This window comes from Scyliorhinus canicula, chromosome 7, assembly GCF_902713615.1.
Source record: "Scyliorhinus canicula chromosome 7, sScyCan1.1, whole genome shotgun sequence".
NCBI lineage: Eukaryota > Metazoa > Chordata > Chondrichthyes > Carcharhiniformes > Scyliorhinidae > Scyliorhinus > Scyliorhinus canicula.
Window position 1 is genome coordinate 25,040,595 of NC_052152.1, and position 14,311 is coordinate 25,054,905.

Below are 14,311 nucleotides of genomic sequence, written 5' to 3' on the forward strand. Positions count from 1 at the left end.
TTCCATCGGGCAAGAGATACAAAAGTCTGAGAGCACGCACAAACAGATTCAAAAACAGTTTCTTCCCCACTGTTACCAGACTCCTAAACAATCCTCTTATGGACTGACCTGATTAATACCACACTCCTGTATGCTTCACCCGATGCCGGTGTCTATGTATTTACATTGTGTACCTTTTGTTGCCCTATTACGTATTTTCCTTTTATTTTATTTTCATGGACTTAATGATCTGTTTGAGCTGCTCGCAGAAAAATACTTTTCACTGTACCTCAGTACACGTGAAATTAAACATTGAGGGTGTCGCCCTGCCCAGAGTAATTTCCATAGTAGAGTGTTCCCTGCTCTTGAGGCAGTCCATATGTTTTTTTACGGTCCTCTAACTTGTCTTGTACAACAGGGAGAGTCTGTTACACTGCAGCTCCCGGGATCCAAGGGGATACGTTTCCGAAATTGCAAACATAGATGGTATCTCACAACCTTAAGGTCCTGTTGGGTCATCAGGTGTCGTAATTTTTTTCTGGGCTGCTTATTTTGACTCCACTTTCCCACCTAGGTTAGGAAACAATAGGCTGAGTCCAGCCTGGAGGCGGAGGCCCATCAGCAATTCCAATAGCTCAACCTCCGCCGTGGTATGTGGCATTGTCCGAAAATTGAAGAGGAACCGAGCCAGTTTGGTGTCGAGCGAGCCAGCGGTCTGTTTCTTCATGCTGCTTTTAATGATTTGGACCGCCCGTTTGGCTAGGCCGTAGTATGGCATTGTTCAGATGTGTTTCATCCCATTGGACTTCACGAACACCTGGAATTCTCCGCTGGTGAAGGGAATCCCATTGTCGGGCATGAGAATCTCTGATATTCCATGGGTTCAAAAATGGCTGCCGAAGCTTCCCTATGGAGATGCTGGAAGCCACGGAGGACATCTGATACGTCCATCCAAATAAAATGGGCGTTGACCAAGATGAAAAACATTGATCCTATGTACGGCCCGGCAAAGTCCGTGTGTACCCACACCCAATGTCACTCTGGCCATTCCCATGGGTATAGCGAGGCCAATGGCGGGAGCTTCTGATTTTCCAGGCACTATGGGCACTGTTTTACCAAATTCTCAATGTCAGAGTCAAGACCAGGCCACCAGACAATACCTTCTTGCGAGCATCTTCATTTTGGAGACTCCTGGGTGACCACTCTGTAGCTCCTTCAAGATTGCACACTGGTCTGGCGAGGAACGCTCACTCGGGCTCCCCACAAGGTGATACCTTATTCCATACTGAATTCAAGGCGTTTAGATAGGAAGAGCTTCAGATGCTCTGTGAATTGTCCTTGAATTCTGCCACTTAGGATCATGTAGCGTAGTTTTACCAGCGTAGGATCCTTCTGGATCCATGCCCAGGTTTGCTTGGCTGCTACAGGCAGGGTGTCCATAAAGTTTAACGTCATGATAACTTTGTCCATTTCTAGCGCGGGAAGGGTGGGGGAGCTTGTGGGCAGTGGTAGGCAACTCAGGGCGCCAGCATTGGCTATATGCATTCCTGGGCAATACTCAAAGGACACTCATAAGCCACCAATAATTATGCCCATTGTTGGATCCGAGCCGAGGCGACAGGAGGGATCGCTTTGTCCTTAAAAAGGTCCAATAGAGGTTTATGGTCCATGATTATCGTAAAGTGTCGGCCATAGACATACATATAGAATTTCTTCACTGCGAATATCACAACCAGAGCCTCTTTTTTGATTTGACCACAGCGCCATTCCACATCTGCCAGGATTCGCGATGCGTATGCAATCAGTTGCTTGGTGCCATTATCCCATCGATAGGAGAGGATTGCCCCTACGTGATACAGAGACATTTTGCATGTTAATACCAGCGGTCTTGTGGGATCTATTACAGATGCCTGGTCAGACCCCAACTGTGGCAAAGATACTGGACCAGAGACGCAACTTTAAAAAAATGTTTAGGTTCTGCAGAAAGATCAATTCACTCCAGGTGTGATTGCATAATTGATTGATTGATTTGATTTCTTGTCACATGTACCGAAGTACAGTGAAAAGTGTTTTTCTGTGGCCGAGGGAATGTGCACAGTACATACATAGTAGACAAAAAGAATAATCAACAGAGTACATTGACAAATGGTACATCGACAAACAGTGATTGGTTACAGTGCGGAACAAGGGGCCAAACAAAGCAAATACATGAGCAAGAGCAGCATTGGGAGTCGTGAATAGAGTTCTTACAGAGAACAGATCAGTCCGAGGGGGAGTCGTTGAGGAGTCTTGTAGCTGTGGGGAAGAAGCTGTTCCTTTGTCTGGATGTGCGGGTCTTCAGACTTCTGTACCTTCTGCCTGATGGAAGAGTCTGGAAGAAGGCAATGCCTGGGTGGGAGGGGCCTCTGATAATGCTGTCTGCCTTCCTGAGGCAGAGGAAGGTGTAGACAGAATCAATGTGAGGGTGGCAAGCTTGTGTGATGCGTTCGGCTGAGTCCACCACACTCTGCAATTTCTTGCGATCTTGGACCAAGCAGTTGCCATACCAAGCTGTGATGCAGCCGGATAGGATGCTCTCTATCGCACATCTATAGAGGTTTGTGAGAGTCGATGCAGACGTGCCGAATTTCTTTAGCTTCTACAGGAAGTAGAGAATTTGTTGGCTTTCTTGACTGTTGCATCAACGTGAGTGGACCAGGACAGACTATTGGTGATGGTGACCCCCAGGAACTTAAAGCTATCAACCATCTCCACTTCGGAGCCATTGATGCAGACTATGCGTGTCGTGTGTCATGCTACGCTTTCTGAAGTCGATGATCAGTTCCTTGGTGTTTCCGACATTTAGAGAGAAGTTGTTTTCAGTACACCATGAAACCTCCCATTTATCTCCCTTCTGTAGTCTGACTCATCTTGTTTGAGATACGGCCCACCAGTCATATCATCCGCAAACTTATAGATTGAGTTGGAGTTAGAAATAGGGCTTGGTTATTTTTAGAAACAAAACTTTTATCAAATAAAAAGAAAGAAATCTTTACTTTTAAACTTCAAACCAAACAAGAACAGCTTACATGTATCTTTTAACCGAACACAATTTCCCATTAAACAGCCGGTAACTTAACATACAGCTCTATACTCCAATTACATACTTAGGCAAACTTGATACTTGCTGGTCGTGAAGCTCTTTTAGATCCCCTTCTGAAAGCTTCTCATGGTGGCACCTTTTCCTGATCTCTCTTAGTCGCTTTCCAAAGCTCCCCCCAGCATCCCGCCACCTGTTTGAACATGATTCTTTTCTCTCTGAGCTCCACCCAAACCCTCAAACATTGGTTCTACCCTGGGGTGTCCAGACTTGAACTCATCCAGCTACCTGGACTTTTTGTTACCCACTCCCATTTACACAAAAGAACAGGGCCATGCTATGAATATGCAATTAATAATTATAATCAAAAGAGGCCATCGTACTCTGTAATGGGCTAATGGCTGGCAGCTCATAGTGTCCTGGAGGACAATGCATCTTGAGTGAATCACCCCGGCTGAACAGGGGTATTTTGTTTATTCCCATTAACGAGTTTAAGTCTGAATGGAACAATGTAACTCAGGCCAGATATGGGTGTATGCCTCTGACGCAGTCATTTTACCCTCAGTCTGTTAACCCTTAAATTGCCCACTATATCTTCAATCCCATTTCCAGATTCAATTTCCTAACATCTCCCTATCGTAACAGATCGCAGTGTGCCAAGATGTTGGACAACGGCAGCTGTTGCTTCACTTTCGTGAATGCTCCATCCAGTGGCGCCTGCACAACCACTTCTGGTTCTTCTTCAACAATGCTTGCAGGGGTAGTCAGTAAGGCGGCTAGCTTGGAGATAGATTTCCCATAATAATTAGCCTAGGAACAACTTCTATTCAGTTGTGTTTCACGGGATCAGTGCCCCTTTTATGGCTTTACCTTTGTCCTCTATAGAGTGCAGGCCATCTTTATTGATGCGGTATCTGATGTGTGTTAAATTGCCCGCCTGAACATGCACATTTCCCGCTTGAGGCAGACACATGCGTCTGAGAATCCCCAAACGACTTCCTCCAAGTTTTGGTAGGTGTTCTTTTTCGATGGACCCTGCGATTAATACATTTTCTAGGTTCACTGCCACTCTGGGCAGCCCTTGAAGGATATTTTTCATTACACGCTGTTGAAGTGCTTCTAGTTTACAATCAATTAGAAATTACTGAATTGATGGCAACTTGTCCTTCTGCACTATTAGTCTTTCTATCAAAAAGATTGAAACATATTACCATGTTGAGTGAGGTGTTGTTCTGATGATGGCGGAAGAAACATGGAATATATACATGCGGTGAATGTATTATGTGCTGTTGCCCTTGTAATTCTATCTGTACTGTGCTGTTGCCCTTGTGGGCTCCTCCTATGGGCCATTGTATGGCATTATCCATAGGGGAACATGTTGGGGTCTGTATGGGCTCCACCCATGGCTCCTCCTCTTGAAGGGAGGTATAAAGAGCAGTCGACCTGCAGGCGGATCTCAGCATTGGTTCAGTCGCAGGCAGGCACTGTTCTAAATTGATTAAAGCCACGGTTTACTTCTACTCATGTCTCGAGTGAATTGATGGTCGCATCAATTTAATCAACTTCAACGCAACTATGGAATCGGCCCTCAAACCTGACCGACTGGAATTCGATCCGCAGGCCACGGAGGCGAAAGAAATGTTTTCGCACTGGCTCTGGTGCTTCAAGGCCTATCTCGCAGCCTTCTCCACGCCTTCCGTCACCGACAAACAGAAGCTGAGCCTCCTCCATGCACGGGTGAGCCATCGAATTTCTGTTCAACTCGATGAGGCCTCCTCCTACGCAGACGCCCTCGCGATGCTCGAATGCCTCTATGTACGGCCCGTGAACGAGGTCTACGCGCGACACATCCTCACCACTTGCCACCAGCATCCCGGGGAATCGCTAGAAGACTACCTATGCGACTTCAAAGTCCTCGCACACAGCTGCAACTACCAGGCCGTTACGACCACTCAATATATGGAACTCACCGTCCGAGATATCTACGTGGCGGGAGTCCGGTCCAACTATGTGAGACAGCGCCTACTCGAAAAGGGGGCCCTGGGGCCTGGATAGAGGGTAAAGTTAGCCTCCCCTCTGAAAGTAGCGTTCCAGAGCCTGAACGCGTAATCCCGGCTGACCACGCGATCCCCTCGTGGATCCCCGACCAAAGACTACCCCAGGCCTGTGCTGCGCGGCCGCCTGCCCATCATGGGAGGCTACCCTGCTATTTCTGCACTGCACTGCCCGGCCCGTAACGCGAACTGCAGCAGCTGCGGGAGAAAAGCACATTTCGCCAAAGTTTGTCTGGCCAGGTCCAAGAACTCTAACTCACAGGCCTGATCCTCAGACTCACAGGCCTGCAGACCCCGCAGTGTGGCAGCGTGTCTGCCGACTCTGCCCCCTGTAGACGCGTCATCAGCCTCGTGCTATCCATGGGGGAAGCCATCTTCCAGCCCTCACAGCACGTGCGACTCACGGGGGCTGCCATCTTGGCCATCCTCTCCCACGCGGCCGGCAACATGCGATCCATGGGGGCCGCCACCTTGGTCGCCATCTACCTCACCGCCCGCCCAACCAATCGCCCACATCTGCTACAAGAGCCGGTGCAGACTCGATGGGCCAAATGGCCTCCTTCTGCACTGCTCGACGTGTACGATCAACAAGGGCAGCCACCACGGAGCCGCCCCAGCACCTCCGACCACGCTGGCTACCCGCAACTCAGCGTGGTCACCCTGGACCTACCCAAGCACCTCCGGAGCTCCACGATGACCGTCTGGGTAAACGGACACGAGACGCCTTGCCCTTTCGACTCCGGGAGCACAGAGAGCTTCATTCACCCGGACATTCACCTCTCCTATTGGGAATAGATTTCCAATGCAATCTCAGGAGCCTAACCTGAAGGCAGCACGGTAGCATTGTGGATAGCACAATTGCTTCACAGCTCCAAGGTCCCAGGTTCGATTCCGGCTTGGGTCACTGTCTGTGCAGAGTCTGCACATCCTCCCCGTGTGTGCGTGGGTTTCCTCCGGGTGCTCCGGTTTCCTCTCACAGTCCAAAGATGTGCCGGTTAGGTGAATTGGCCATGATAAATTGCCCATAGTGTCCAAAATTGCCCTTAGTGTTGGGTGGGGTTACTGGGCTATGGGGATAGGGTGGAGGTGTTGACCTTGTGTAGGGTGCTCTTTCCAAGAGCCGGTGCAGACTCGATGGGCCAAATGGCCTCCTTCTGCACTGTAAAGTTCGGGGGGGCCCCTACCCCCACTCACCATATGCAGCCTCGCGACCCTAAAAGTCAACCCTCCCCCAAACCTCACGGCCGACTGCAAACCAGTTCCCACCTGAAGCAGGCGGTACAGCATACAGGACAGGACTTTTATCAGGTCTGAGGTCCAGTGACTCTTGCGGGAAGAAGTCATTGAGGCCAGCAATAGCCCCTGGAGAGCTCAGGTGGTGGTCGTCAAGACCGTTGAAAAGATCCGGATTGTTGTAGATTACAGCCAAACCATAAACCTGTACACGCAATTCAATGCGTACCCCCTTCCCCGGATTGCAGACACGGTAAACCAGATTGGACACTACCGGGTGTTCTCCACGGTGGATCTGAAGTCTGCATACCACCAGCTCCCAATCCGCCTGGAGGACCGCCACTACACGGCTTTTGAGGCAGACGGCCGCCTTTTCCACTTCCTCCGAGTCCCCTTTGGCGTCACGAACGGGGTTTCGGTCTTTCAAAGAACAATGGACCGAGTGGTGGACCAGTACGGACTGCGGGCCACATTTCCGTACTTGGACAATGTCACCATCTGCGGCCATGATCAGCAGGACCATGACACCAACCTCCACAGATTCCTCCAAACCGCCCAAACCCTAAACCTCATGTACAACAAGGAAAAATGCGTTTTCCGCACAACCAGACTAGGCCTCCTCGGCTACGTGTGGAAAACGGGGTTCTAGGACCCGACCCTGACCGTATGCGCCCCCTGCTGCAACTTACCCTCCCCCACTGCCCCAAGCCCTGAAGAGGTGCCTCGAGTTCTTTTCATATTCTGCCCAGTGGGTCCCCAACTACGCGGACAAAGCCCGCCCACTAATCAAGGCCACCATCTTTCCACTGGCAACTGAGGCCTGCCAGGCCTTCAGCTGCATCAAAGCGTACATCACCAAAGCCGCGATGCGCACGGTGGACTAGTCCGTCCGCTTCCAGATGGAGGGCAACACATCAGAGGTCGCTCTTGCCGCTACCCTCAATCAAGCAGGCAGACCGGTAGCGTTTTTTCGCGCACCTTCACCATGTCCGAAATTCGGCACTCCTCAGTCGTGAAGGAGGGCCCAAGCCATTGTGGAAGCCGTACGGCACTGGAGGCACTACCTCGCTGGTAGGAGGTTTATCCTCGTCACCGACCAACAATCTTTAGCCTTCATGTTCGACAATACGCAGCGGGGCAAAATCAAGAACGATAAGATCCCCGCCCGCCATCCCCCCTTCACCTATCCACAGGAATGAAGCTCCAGAAGAGATGCTCCCGGAGTCCACGTCTGTACCCGCACCGACGCCCTCACTACCGATGCCAGCACGGACGAGCTCGACATCCAGGCCAGCAACAACGCCAGAGCTTCGGCGATCACAGCGCACAATCCTTGCGCTGGACTGGCTGAACTTGTGAACCCGTCACCCCCGCCGGACTTCATTTTTTTAACAGGGGGTGAATGTGGCGAATGTATTATGCCAATAATCAACCATTGTATTTGTATCTGTGCTGTTGCCCTTGTAATTCTATCTGTACTGTGCTGTTGCCCTTGTGGGCTCCTCCTATGGGCCATTGTATGGCATTATCCATAGGGGAACATGTTGGGGTCTGTATGGGCTCCGCCCATGGCTCCTCCTCTTGAAGGGAGGTATAAAGAGCAGTCGACCTGTAGGCGGTTCTTAGTATTGGATCAGTCACAGGCAGGCACTGTTCTAAGTTGATTAAAGCCACGGTTTACTTCTACTCATGTCTCGAGTGAATTGATGGTCGCATCAATACACAAAAATATTGGACTTTGAAAAGACCTGAGTTCTATATTTTTAAAATGGACAAAACCCCAGAGGATGGCTGAGGATGTAACTACTCACTGACAGGATTAGCTGCAGGGTGTTTCTTTAAGGGACAATGGAACCTCTCCCTGTTTCCAGACAAGGTACTTCTAAAAGCATCCAGAGACTGAATACCATCTCTGGTAAGGGCAAAGGAACAAAATGACTATCTCTTTTATAAGACCCTGGGTGTAACCGCACCCAGTGTATTCTTGGTTTCCTGTTGGGATATACATAGAGGGGCTTAAAAGCCAGCTGAGAGAAGTGTGTGTATGTGTGTGGGTGTGTGTATGTGCGTGTGGTGAAGCAACACAACACACATGGAACATATCCACACCGCGTGACACAGTACTGGAAGAAAGTCAATAACCATCTTTTGCAGGAATATAATGAAATGAAAATCGCTTATTGTCACGAGTAGGCTTCAATGAAGTTACTATGAAAAGCCCCTAGTCGCCACATTCCGGCGCCTGTCCGGGGAGGCTGGTACGGGAATCGAACCGTGCTGCTGGCCTGCTTGGTCTGCTTTAAAAGCCAGTGATTTAGCCTGGTGAGCTAAACCAGCCCCTATATATAAAACTCTTTCTCTGACTGGAAGTTAACTAGTCATCAAAAAGGATCGCAGGAAGAAAGGACTGAAATCTCTTCACCAAAGCACAGGACACCTGAATCAAAGAATCATATACATCTGCAGAGGTCAACTATACTGGAGTCAAATTGTAACGGCTGCAACGCTTCCTCATCTGCTCCTTGCAACTCAAAGACTATTCCATATAACTTTTTATTCATATTTACTTACTATTGGGCTCAATTTTACTTCTAATCTGTATGGATGCAGATGCATGTGTTTTATCATTTCTCCATACCATTTTAATAGTTAATGAACTTATTTGATCTTAACTCAAGAAAGTCTGGTTAAATTGGTTAATTTTTAAACCGAACTGTTGGGTTTGGAAAAAGGTATCCTAGGGAAAGGGAACCTTGTCAGATTAAATCTTTGTTGCTCCCAGCAGAAGGTGGGTTGAATAAAGACAGAGCCAATCACCCCTCCTCACCTGGGTTTGTGACAATTTGGGGGTATCCCAGCTGGACAGTGACAGATCGAGGGGTCTTGCCTGGATCAATAACTTTCGGGGAACGTCGCCTGGGGCTGGTCATAACAGTGTAACTGGGTTTTATACAATGTGCTAACATTATGGTTGCTGCTGGCCACAAAACCCAGGTCATTGTCTTTGTCAGCCTCCCAACCACCACCCTAAATAAACCTCACCCAAGGTTGTTCAGCCCATGTACTGTGCCATCAACTGAACTCAACTCTGGAATTCACTCCCCATACTTCTTCCTCTATCTCTGTCACCCTCCATCCTCTTTTTAAGACCTTACTTAAACTTTTAGTCACTCCTCCTAACATCTTCTTTTGTTGGCTTTGTGAATTCTATCTGATTACACCCCTGTGAAGTGGCTAATGATGTTTTGTTTCCTGATGTAAAAGACTCTATGTAAAGTGTTGCAGCGTGGATCTTCATCCTCCACATCCGAATGACAGAAAGGTCAGCAATTGTGCTGCCTTGATGTCCTCCCTGAAAAGGTCTAAAGTCATTCATATACTCTAAATTAAATGCCTTTTAATAGCAATTAGAGTTTTTTTTAATGCCAGCTTTGTTGATCAAGACATCGATGGGGATGAGTAAATATCAGCCATGATTGAATGGCGGAGCAGACTCGATGGACCAAATGGCCTAATTCTGCTCCTATGTCTTATGGTCTCTGTACGTCTCGGACATGAAATGCCGCAGGTTTGTGATGCTCTGCAGGTCAGTAGGTTCAGATATTGTGGTTTTTAAAATAATGGCATCCCAGTGTTACTGAAAGACTCGGCATTCAAACACATGGAAGGACATCACATTGTTTGACAGATACCCAGTAAACTCAACAGAAAAATTACTCCTTGCCCACGCGTGTCAATCATTTTTGACATGCCAAACAGTCTCTCTGACACCGATCTCCTGCAATGCAGCTGAGGTTCCCATCCACAGCTCCCGGATGAACAAGGCCAGTGAGCTGTTCACTCGGCTGCCTACCTCTTTATAGATATAGAGAAATACAGCACAGAACAGGCCCTTCGGCCCACGATGTTGCGCCGAACTTTTGTCCTAGGTTAATCATAGAATTTTGGACAATTTTTCATGGCCAATCCACCCAACCTGCACATCTTTGGACTGTGGGAGGAAACCGGAGTACCCGGAGGAAACCCACGCAGTCACGGGGAGGATGTGCAGACTCCACACAGACAGTGACCCAAGTCGAAATCGAACTTGGGACCCTGGAGCTGTGAAGCAATTGTGCTATCCACAATGCTACCGTGCTGCCCTTAAGAAGTTAACCTACACTCCCTTATTCTACCCTAATCCAAGTACCTATCCAATAGCCGCTTGAAGGTCCATAAATTTTCCGACTCAACTACTACCACAGGCAGTGCATTCCATGCCCCCACTACTCTCTGGGTAAAGAACCTACCTCTGACATCCCCTCTATATCTTCCACCATTTATCTTAAATTTATGTCCCCTTGTAATGGTGTGTTCCACCCGGGGAAAAAGTCTCTGACTGTCTACTCTATCTATTCCCCTGATCATCTTATAAACCTCTATCAAGTCGCCCCTCATCCTTCTCCGTTCTAATGAGAAAAGGCCTAGCACCCTCAACCTTTCCTCGTATGACCTACTCTTTATATGGCTTTGTCCATGCCCAGGCTCCCTGGAGAAGGGACACGCAGTATCTGCTCATATGATTGAAGCCTAAGAAAAGTGAGAGAGGGAAATCAATGAAATATAGATCACTTCCTAATATTTGCCAGGAAAACGCTGGAACCCATGATTAAGAATCGAGTGACTGGACACCTTGAGAATTTTCAGCTGATCAGAGAGAGACAGCTTGAATGGTAGCACAGTGGTTAGCACTGTTGCTTCGCAGCGCCAGGGTCTCAGGTTCGATTCCCGGCTTGGGTCACTGTCTGTGCGGAGTCTGCACGTTCTCCCCGTGTCTGCGTGGGTTTCCTCCGGGCGCTCTGGTTTCCTCCCACAAGTCCCAAAAGACGTGCTGTTAGGTAATTTGGACATTTGGAATTCTCCCCCTGTGTACCCAAACAGGCGCCGGAATGTGGCGACCAGGGACTTTTCACAGTAACTTCATTGCAGTGTTAATGTAAGCCTACTTGTGACAATAAAGTTTGTTATTATAGTGTGTGTAATATCTGACAAATCTGATGTAATTCTTTTTGAACAAGTGACCAAAGTATCTTTTTGTTAGCCAAAGGTATTACGGAATATGAATTAAAGGTGAGCATGCAGAGTTACATAACTGATAACTTCAGTTATGAGAATAAATTGGAGAGATTGATACTGTTCTCCTTGGAGCCGAGAAGGCTAAGAGGGGATTTGTAAGAGATGTACAAAATCATGGGGAAGCTGGACAGAAATGGGTAGGGAGAAACTGTTCCTGCTCGTAAAAGAATCGAGAACAATAGGGCACAGATTTAAAGTGATTTGCAAAAGAAGCAAATGTGATGCAACACAACAAATGGTTCGGGTCTGGAATGCACTACCCGGAATTGTGGTGGCGGCAAGTTCAATTGAGGCTTTCCAGAGGGCATTGGATGATTATTCGGATAGAAACAATGTGTCGGAGTACAAGGAAAAGGCAGGGGAATGGCATGACGTCATGATGCTCATTTGGAGAGGCGGTGCAGACACGATGGACCGAATGACCACCGTCTGCAGTTCGGTGGCTCAGCCTTGATTCCACTGAAAGGCAGAACAGGCCAGAGGGTTAAATGGCCCATTCCTATTCCTTTGTGCCTTCTGTGGACAGAGCCACCACCTCGGGGACTGGAGTGCTTCATGAATGGTGGAACTAACATTCTTATTTCATCTGATTTTTTTCTTTGTTTTATGACTTAGTTTTCCAGTCGATGTGTCCCTTTGTTAGATTATTTTCATTTGGGTTGATGGCACTGGACAACCCAGTATCTTTTTATCGGTTCATTCTAAAGAGGAGATTGGGTCAGGATCTGATTTGGTTGCATAACTTGGTTCCCGTATCAGCCTCCCCAGACAGGCGCCGGAATGTGGCGACTAGGGGCTTTTCACAGTAACTTCATTGAAGCCTACTCGTGACAATAAACGATTTTCATTTCATTTCATAAAATCAATTTCACTGAGAGTCTTTTCTGGAAGATCCGGCAGGAATTCTGGTAATTAAAATTTGTGCTGTATTCTATGAGTCAAATATAGCTGATTGTTTTATCCCCTCCCAACTCCAGGCCAAGAGGCTAACACGGTAGCATTGTGGATAGCACAATTGCTTCACAGCTCCAGGGTCCCAGGTTCGATTCCGGCTTGGGTCACTGTCTGTGTGGAGTCTGCACATCCTCCCCGTGTGTGCGTGGGTTTCCTCTGGGTGCTCCGGTTTCCTCCCACAGTCCAAAGATGTGCAGGTTAGGTGGATCGGCCATGATAAATTGCCCTTAGTGTCCAAAATTACCCTTAGTGTTGGATGGGGTTACTGGGTTATGGAGATAGGGTGGAGGTGTTGACCTCGGGTAGGGTGCTCTTTCCAAGAGCCGGTGCAGACTCGATGGGCTGAATGGCCTCCTTCTGCACTGTAAAATCTATGAAATTCTATGTTGGCTGTATAGTATATCAACTTTTTTCAAACTTTTTTCCATTTTTACCAACTGGCCAACGTTCAGGACCCATGCCGGCTGAACTTTGGGACCCACACCGGCCGACCTTCGCGACCCACGCCAGCCGACCTTCACGGCACACCATTTTCTCTTACCTTTGCTGCTGACAAAATGGAGGAATCGCAATCACGCCCAAAGCACGTGATGGCGACGTTTGGGGGCCGTGATCTGCTCTCTGCCTCCCTCAGGCAGGAAGATTACATAGAATATCTTTTAAAATCTTCTGCGTCTCCGATTGCGATAATTTGCGGTCTTCAGCAGCAGCAGCCGGCTTTTATATTCAATTTTTATTTATTTTTTGTAAATTGTAACAGTGTTGTTGCACGGCATGTTTAATCAAAGAGACCAAAGCCCATGTCATTGTCAGACTCTTTAGATTCTTCCTGTTTCTTCTCTTCCTTTTTCTCTTCAGCAGCAACAGGGGAAGCGGTGGAAACAACTGCTGCAGCAGCTGGGGCACTGCTACCAGCACCAACATTGCAGATCAGACTATTGATGTCAATATTAGCCAATGCCTTGGCAAACAGACTAGGCCAGAAAGGCTCAATGGTCACACCAGCTGTTTCAATCAGGGCATTGAGTTTGTCTTCGGTGATAGTGACCTCGTCGTCGTGCAGGATGAGCGCGCTGTAGATACAGGCGAGTTCCGTGATGGAGGCCATGTGGATCTCTGCGGGTGGGTTCGATGGTGCTAGTCGCCGGCGGGAAACTCGGCCTTAGCTTCGTGTAGTAGAACCGAGCACTTCTGAACCGGGCAGAGCGAGCAGCAGCCTGATTTTAACTATGTCCGCTGCGAGCGGTCTTTTTACCATATAAAAACAAGTGCGGTCGCACTGCGCATGCGTGCCCGTTCATAGGTGCGCATGCTTAAAACACCCTGTAAAGCCGGCTGTTGCGCCCGAATTTGCGCAATCAGGAGCGCCGCGATGTACGGCTCCGTGACCCTCCTACGACCCACCCGCTGTTCACGCCCCCAACTTTGACAATGCCTGCATTATGTGACTAGTTCTAGAGAATGATTGCTTCATGTTAGATACTGGTGACTTGTCTGGGGCTAAGTTATGGTCATAAACCAGATGATTGCCTCCATGTTGTGGTATCGCTGGTCACTTTGACCCCTTCCCCGGTCACAGAAATCCACAGATTCTTCTGGGACAAAGAAAATCGCAGTGGGTCACTTCTAAAGTTCTGAGACTCCTGATTAGGGAGAGCGGTCAGGCACTGGTATGCCTTCGCACCCGGGTGGTGACATTCCACCCTCAGACCCTGAGCGATACCTGTCCTTCGATCCCCCTCCTGGAAGGTGTGCCCTGGCAGTGTACTTTTTGTGCCAGGTGCACGGTCTGAACTATGACGTGCAGTTCCTGTCCATAGACCTGAGGGCTCTTCATAGCTCCGTACAGGCATTGCCCGTCTTTTAACAGGACTTGCTCAAAGTCAGGAACATGGAG

At 48.5% G+C, this 14,311-nt stretch overlaps 1 protein-coding gene across 1 annotated transcript; it reads right to left on the minus strand.

Moving 5' to 3' along the window:
* Positions 1-13,192: 13,192 nt before the first annotated feature.
* On the minus strand, positions 13,193-13,522 carry LOC119968592 (60S acidic ribosomal protein P1-like). Its single transcript, XM_038801221.1, has one exon. It carries the CDS (start codon positions 13,520-13,522, stop codon positions 13,193-13,195), a length of 330 nt encoding a protein of 109 aa, XP_038657149.1.
* Between the last annotated feature and the right edge of the window lie 789 nt (positions 13,523-14,311).